The 8,338-nt window shown below is 38.6% G+C and overlaps 1 protein-coding gene across 1 annotated transcript in view; it reads left to right on the forward strand.

Annotated features, from left to right (window-relative positions):
- LOC118821269 (lethal(3)malignant brain tumor-like protein 4) overlaps positions 1–8,077 on the forward strand; it is a 110,194-nt gene extending 102,117 nt beyond the window's left edge. Inside the window, 2 exon segments of the mRNA XM_036589814.1 lie at positions 4,248–4,310; positions 6,383–8,077. Coding sequence (XP_036445707.1) covers positions 4,248–4,310; positions 6,383–6,538 — 219 coding nt within the window. The 3' untranslated portion in view covers positions 6,539–8,077.
- Positions 8,078–8,338: the final 261 nt, after the last annotated feature.

An 8,338-nucleotide genomic window follows, 5' to 3' on the forward strand; every position in this document is an offset into this window, starting at 1 on the left:
TTCACACTCACAGCTGATTCACAAAAATGACTTTTTAAAGAGAACCAAAAATGGTTCTGTTATGGCATTATGCAAACATATCTCTTTGGCACCTTTTAAGAGTGAATTCTTGTTAAATATTTCAGAATGTATCACATTTTATATTATTGCTGTCTTGTAATGCAGTAATGCACTAGCCACATGCTAATTCACGAGTCATAAACTAATTCATTGGTCATGAGCTAATACACTAGCCATGAGCTTAATATGCTGGTCGTTAGATAATTTGCTAGTCATAAGCTAATATGCTGACTTGAGCTTATACACTAGCCACTTGTCCAAACATTCCTTATGAGCGGTGCATGTTGTTGCAAGGTAAAGAGGAAGCAAATGTTTCAAAGGAAAAACTGAGGTCTGCCCTCACTGTAGGCTCGATTGTTTAAATAAGCCTACAGTGTAATAAACGTTTATTTGCTCCATTCTGTTGATGGTATTGTTTGAATCACAGGCCTCATCACATAAAGTACAATACAGATTATTGTTGCATCCCTTCATGAAAACTCACACCTTTAACATCTCCTGATTAACTGAGATTGGCCCCAAAGTTAAATCTATCTTGTCTAATAAGCCACTTCAAGAACACTGTTACTTTCCCTCAAGCTTTTCTCAGTTCAGGTTCCAGTTTGCTGGCTAGTTTGCTGCCCTCTTCAGCACTGTCATATTGCTGTATACCAAAGCTGTGGTCAGTTTCTAAATTCTGTGCCTTGTGGAGCTTGCCTGTGGAGTTCACTCATCATAGCATGTTTAGTTCATGTTTTAACCCCTTAAACTGCATGCTTATAGTTCAGTTATTAATCTTCCTACTCATTATTCAGTAACTAATACAAATTACTTTGTAAATGCTATGATTTATAGGTTATGTAGTTATGAAAGTAGGGAATAGAAGTATAAGAGTTTAAGCTGTAAATGTTCACATCCATAAGAAATGGGATTTTCTCTCTCTACATAGCACAGCAGGTGCTAAGCTCCTGAGCAGGACTGCAGTGTAGGGTGACTGTAATACTCAGTGAAAGGCAGCATTTGGGACCATTTTGGGCTGTGTGAAGTTGCCACACAGACTCCAAAGCAGTTTTGGAAGTGTTTTTGTTTTTGGAAGGAAAACTAGATCAGTCAGGGGATTGGAGCTGCTTTCCAAGGAGAGGCAAGAGCAGAGAGGTAGAGTGAGGTACACTGGTGCTACACTGAGCGTGTTCAGATGTTCAGACAGACCATGCTGATTTCCCTTATGTTTACTTTCAAGGTGAAAGTAAAAAACATCACATGGGCAGTGCAAGACCTTTTCCTTTATGATTTGAATACTGACAGAGCCTGTTCAGTAAATGATTACACTGGATGTTAATAGCCTGTCTAAACTTGTAACACTGTCTGATAATGTAAAGTAAAAAAGAAGAGGCTATAGCTTATACACTGCCTCATACGGTATGATTTTATGTGTAGTTATACTGAAAAGAACTGTTTATTTGTTTATTTGTCATGTTTATGTAGGTTTATGCAGTCATAATTGTTACATGACCATTTTCCAACCTCTCTTTATCCCATAGAATTAAACAGGCTGTTTTTGTTACTGTGCCTTTTATCATTGATATATGTAAATGGGCTCTTTTCTGATTAGCTGCTCTGTATTGTGCCTCATTTAAAAAGCGGTCCAGGAAGAAACTCTCCTTATAACTTCAATATGAACGGGTGTGGCAAAACTGCCGTAGCCTAAATAGGTGGACACATGTAAACTTGTTAGTTTTCATGATGTCACAAAATGAATGAATGAACTCATAATGAGCTGTTTTTGCAGCTCAGTTTCCATATATATTAACTGTATGAACTGAGGAGGGAGCGATTCATTTTGAAGCACATTTTGTTAGGTCAAAGTTCTTAATCTTCCAAAATTTTAATAATAATAAAATAGAAACTCACTCTTTGGTTAATGATGCCTTCAGACAATGCTTGGAGTACAGTTCCTTAAAACTCTTCCATTTTCTATGGATCCTCTTAATCATACATAGATTTCTCAGCTAGAAAATCAGAAAGCCTGTTTTAGCAGCTCAACAAATGTCTCCCATAGTCCTTAGTATAAGAGAATATGTGTACTTCCACTCTGATGGTGTTGTTAGCTTTTAGCACATCAGGCTAATTATAGTCACACAATTTGCCTAAACACTTGAAGGCCATTTGGCAGCGGTCGATGAAACAACTAATGCATCTGGCCTATTAAGTAGCCTATTGCTCTAATCTCTATCAGTACTGGGAAAGTAGTGTTGATTGTGGGGGGAAAAGCATCTCTGTGGAGACTGTATATAAGGAGCTGTAAAAAGTTTAAAACCTCTCTAAGGCAATTCTGCATCACTTCCTCCAGTGGTTATACGTCAGTCGCCAGTTTCTATACAATAATTTAACCTTGATCACTTTCTTTCTTTCTCCCTCCCTGTTGGGCTGAATCTTAATGAAATCTTCTGAATAGAGATTTTCACAGATGAGCTCCAAACGCCATCAAGGTTCATTAGCAAGCGGCGCATACATCTTCATTATCACAGCTAACCCAGCCCGAGCTGCTAGTGCTACATTGTAATATGCCTCACAGTTATTAATGGGTAGGCTTTAATTGCTCTTCTCCTGCTAACATAACCCAGAATTTCGCCATTTTGAAGAGGACTCTGGTGAGTCTTTTTCAAGTTTCGTGCAGGGTGTATCCATCTTGTTATTTTAAGTGGTCTTTTCTGTGTCAGTCAGAGTAAAGGGGAGACTATATGCAGTGGAGGTCCTAATGCTACAGCTCAGCTTCAGAGAGAGGAGCAGGCAATGTGCCAATGCACTCTGGCTCTTCCTGCTCTGCTCAGAGGTTCTGGTGGCTGAGCTGTGTGCTACTGGCCCCCACAGTCTCGTTACGAGCTCTGCCGGAAGGCTCCTTTGCTGTTAACATCTTTGAACATTGGCTTTAATTTGTGTTATTCCCCAACCGATTAGTGCCGTAAGGTCATGAGCCGCTGGGCCTGCTTTACACACTGGCTGCTTAGCCCCACTGAGCTAATATAGTTTGCAAAGCTTGTTCATGTTTATATGAAGGGATGGATTAATGCCTGAGGTTGGACTGTGTTGAACTGGGAATCATATTGATCTGTTGGACTACTGGGTTTGAACCACATTTGCCAAATATGAAATGGAGCACACTTTTCTTCAAAGTCCTTAAATTATGCATCTTTCGACTTGTCAAACACTTTATAGATTTCACTCGAATCTGATCTGTCAAGATCAAGAAAAGATTTTGGTACTACATTTTGTAAACATTTTAAAAGCTGTAGTTCTTCATTTCATCTGTAGTCTGTTGGCAAGGTTTTAGATGGGAAGCACCTCTTGGACCTGGCTTGTAACTCAGTCACTCACGTTTAGTGGGCTAAAGATTCTTCTCGGAGCTATTAGGACTGAAGTTTTTTGTGTGCATCTTTGCTGGCGTGAACCCTCACCAGCACAATTTCAGGATGCTTGTTTATGCTTGCAATCACACGTTGCATTTATATGAAGTGAAAGGCCGTACGAAACCATACTAACTCTGCTAAACAATAGTAAACATATCCTACATAAATATGTAAATGCAGGGCACATTCAGTGCTGCTGTTGTGGGGCTACAACAGGTTTTCAATCACATGGGTAACATTCACTTAATCAGTAATGCTTAGAAAGAACAGGATTTCATGCTTTCTTGCTTTCAAGTCTCCCCCCATACCTCTTTTGTCTTTCTTCCCTCACTTTTCCCCTTTTTTTCTGGAGCCATTTCATTCCTGCTACAATTTTTCAAGCCTTGTCTTTATTTTCACTTTTAACTATTCTGTTGCTCTGAGAGTAAAGTTAAGTTCTCAGCATGGCCTTGTATGCTGGGTGATTCATTTTGTGTTTTATCCAAAGCCTAGAATGATGGATGTCTACTGATATTGTAGGTCATTTAAGTCCTTCAGCTTGTGATTAGAAACATTTCTGATTCTTTAGCCTTCAACACATCATGCCACTCAAATATGAATTGCAAGAAAAATATTTCTCCCTTTCATCATTATTTGAATGACACCTTAGTTATGACTCATTTCTGACTCATTGAGCTCAGCTCAGTTATTTAGAATGAATGTATCTCTCTTTTGAAAACAAATGTAGTGGTTTAAAAGATGTTAAACTCAATCTTCACTGACTAAACCATTTTCTGTATGTGTGTGTGTGTGTGTGTCTAGGTGGCTGACTTCATTCACTCTCTCCCAGGGTGCGAGGAACAAGCTAAGCAGTTTAGAGAGGAGGTAAGCTAAAATGAGACAACTTTATTCTCCCTCTTAGGCCTCAGGGAGAAAGTCTGTAGCCTGCACTCTACAATCATCAGTGTGTTGAATTTACGTCTGTAGCCTGCAATATATTCCTGTTAACATAAACTGAATTTCAGTTCAGTTTTACTGCACTTTACTCTGATAGTGACCTCACTGTATGTCCAAACGTTTGCTCATTCAGTGATTCTTCTGAAATAAAGGGTATTATCAGGGCGTTTGCTGCAGTGCTGCATGTATTCTTCCAGACTTTACACTGGAGGTTACAACATTTCTGAGAAAATTTGATTGTGTTCAGCCACAGAGCATTGGTGAGGTCAGATACTGATGCTGTATGATTAGTTCTGGATCACAAATGCCACTCCAGCTCATCCCAAAGGTATCGAATGGTGCTCTATCACAGAATGCAGTTCAGCTGCTCCGCGGTCCAATGCTGGGGGGCTTTAAATCCATCTAGCTGATGCCTGGCATTGGGCATGCTGACCTTCATGTGTGGCTGCTCCAGAGCATCCCAATCTATTGTCAATGCTTTTCTATGGAAATTATACAAGTTGTGTGTGCGCAATTGAAAGTGCCAAATTGTGTCACCATCAAGTGCACCTTAAAGTAGCTGAATTCACTAATTAGAAGGGCTGTCTGGATATGTGAAGACTTATAGCATATATGAAGGTATTGATGCATATATTGTAGACAGAATTCAGCAGAAAGAGCAAAATATAGGATCTGTGCAGATGGCTACATGATGGTCTGTTCTGTCAGGTGGTGGGGCACTCTCTCTTCTGCAGTGTGCTTAACTTAATGAAGTGGAACAGACACAGGCTAGCCTTTTGCCACTGCACACTCTGAGCATTAATCTCTCGGGGACAGTGTAGAGAATAGAGCCTTTTTCCTCTCTCATAATAGAGTAGGCAGCATTTGTTTGAACTGGGGAAAGAAGGATTTTTTTTTGATCAAAAGCCATTAAAAAACACCACTGTAACCACAGTAACTATTAGTATGCAGGGGATGTTGTGCATGTTAAAGAGACTGCATTCCCTTACACTGCAGACTTTTTATCTACTCCAACTAAACTACATATTCTAGGATCCAGTGATAATGAACTGCTTTAATAGAGTTTGTTCATATTGTAAGGATGCAATATGGAATTTCTAGGTTGATGCAGTAATCAGTGCTTAACACAGTGTTGCCAATACCAATGCCAATAACAAATTTAACTTTTTTGGATTTCATAATGAAATCATACATTAATCCATATTGTTGTTGTCCAAAAAAAAACAAATAGCCATATTTTTCTACATTATTTGAGCACAGCAGCTGTCCTGTACAGTGTGTGAAAATTGCATGATGAATGTATCAACAGAAATTCTCCAAAAATACTTGGAATAAAATCTCTTAACATTAACGTGCACTAAAATTAAAAATGTTTTTACATTCTCCTGTAAAGCTGTTACTCCTGTTTTTGTTTTGTTTTTTTTCTGACAGCAATGATATGTGTAGTTCTACAGGCTTGGGGCAGGTTAAAAAACTGGATTGTAATTGATTTTACGTAGCCATGACATATCTAAATCATATAAATGATATTTATTGTAAACATTATCATATTTAATAGACACACAGAATGACTTCCAGTGGTAGCTTTTGGTTGTAACTATTGATGGTCATTTCAGGATCAGACCAATACGAACAATTACATTTTCCCAATCATGAAAAAAAATATTATTCGGGCCGCTGATATACCCAGCTCCCTTCTCATATCATTATTATTTTTTTCTGATAGTGTCAATTTGTACTTGTAAATAAGCTGTTTTGGTGCCCCTTAACATCTGGCCAGAAACAACAGATGAAAATTAACCTAATGGGCTGTTTCTGTTGATAATGTTTTTAATGAGCAGTGTCCCTGACCAATAGTGTCAGTAAATAATTAGTAAAGTAATAAATAAATATGCATGAAACATGGTTCTTATAATAAGAGAGCAGAGGGACTTGTTGTCTTTCGGGTGTTTGCTTGGCCATTGTAGACTAACCCGTCCTGCTGCTTGTCCTCTTGCTAGCAAATCGATGGCAAGGCGTTCCTCCTGCTGACGCAGCGTGACATCGTGAAGATCATGAGTGTTAAGCTCGGCCCCGCCCTCAAAATCTACAATTCCATCCTGATGTTCAAGCATGCCGAAGACAACCAATCAGCAAGCAGTGATGCCAATACATGAAGTCCATGAAATCTGACCCGCCCCCTTTGACAAATGTATGTGAACACGGATGTCTACTGTATTGATGCATTCCAGCCCCCCTTTAATCCTTCCAGTCACCTTGACTTAAAGGTACTCGCCCATAAGGACTCTCTCTTTAAAGAGGATCTTTTCAAACCTCTGCCTTTCAGGTTCTAGTGTCTGTCCTCCCTTCGACACAGCTTTCAAATCTGCCTTGAAATGTCTAAATGGCGTAAAAGCAAAGGTCAGCTTCACCCATATGCCAGCAGCAGTTCTTCTATTCTGTCATGGGCTGAACCCACTTTCTTCTCCTCCTCCTCCTCCTCCTCCTTCTCCTCCTCCTCTTCCTCCTGTAGTTTCCTCCTTCATACAAAACTCAACGAAATGACAATCAACAACACAAAGTACAGCATACCCAGCTTTCACAACAGGGGTTTCATGGTGAAGGTGCTATTTATATCAAGTACAACAAACTAAACAGCATTTGATAGCAGGTTTCAGTCTCTGGTACAGCATATGATTATGTCTACTGACTAAACCTGGGAGAGGCCCTTTGTGATCACTGCTCCTTATTTTAGTATCTATTTTGTATAGATGATATATATAAATATAAATATATAATTTTCTCTGTACCTGCTGATTCATCACCTTTATTTATTGTGCAAATCTCTTTATGTTTGCACAGTTGAAGGAAAAATAATATATTGTATATTATGAATTTCAAAATGCCAAAAGGATTTTTTTTAAAGATTCAAAAATGTTTATTTTTGTGATGTATTGCACATTAGCCCGAAGACTTCTAGAGGTCAAATATCCAAAACCCTTGTATGGACATTCATATAAATATGAATTGCTATTTGAGTTGTAATTTAAAGTAGCTAGAATACTTTGAGTGTCATTTCTGTGTTAAGTGCATTCTTATTCTGGTAAAAGTAGGCTTGTTAGGCTTATCAGCAGTGAATCAGGATCAGTAAAGCTGGGTAGAGAGACAGCTTCAGAAGTCTTTCTTGTACATTTCAGGAAAGATCACAGTTCGCACTCTACCTTCATAAATCTGTTCAATCAGGGGGATTTTTGGTAACTATCTAAGAGCTTCTAAAAATGCACACCCATAAAAAATGTCTATATATTTGCTATACATTTTTGAACTATTCCAAATGAAAGTTGTCAGCTCAGATGTGTTTGCTCAAGTTAGCCAAACGTCAATGAAACTTAACTTAAGCAATGTAAATCTGTTTCTTGTCTTTTTCCTGCTTTCCTGTTTTCTTTCATTTGCCTTGGGCCAGCTCAGTTCCAAAATGAAGAGCACCAGGTATTTTGTTCCTTTACAACATTTTCTTGAGGCTCCTGTTAAGTGCATGGTGCAATGCTACAATAAGCTGGTTCCACCACCAGTCTCTGTTTCCAAATGTCAACTGATTTAACCTTGAAATGTACTGTAAATATTTGTTAATCCGATTTCTTACACTGAATTTACACTTTGTACAACAAAACACATTCACAAGCTCACAACCCAAATAATAAACAGTACAGATTCCCTATTGTTTTTTTTCCACTACTTATCTCCATTTAAGCGTACTTGTAACTTAACAAACTTATATTTAAGCAATAGAACATGAGAAGGAGTGTGTTATGTCAGCAGCGCTTTGGTCACAGGCACAAGCTGAAGGTGAGTACGGTAGATCATCCCAGCCGTGTTCTACTGTTTTTGTTTCTGTAAAGTAAAGAAAAAAGAAAAGAAGCCCTGAACATCGTATCAAATGTGCTTTAATATTTGCAATTCCTTCCACCACGCAAAGG

Source organism: Colossoma macropomum, unplaced genomic scaffold (genome assembly GCF_904425465.1).
Source record: "Colossoma macropomum unplaced genomic scaffold, Colossoma_macropomum, whole genome shotgun sequence".
In the NCBI taxonomy this organism is placed as follows: Eukaryota; Metazoa; Chordata; class Actinopteri; order Characiformes; family Serrasalmidae; genus Colossoma; species Colossoma macropomum.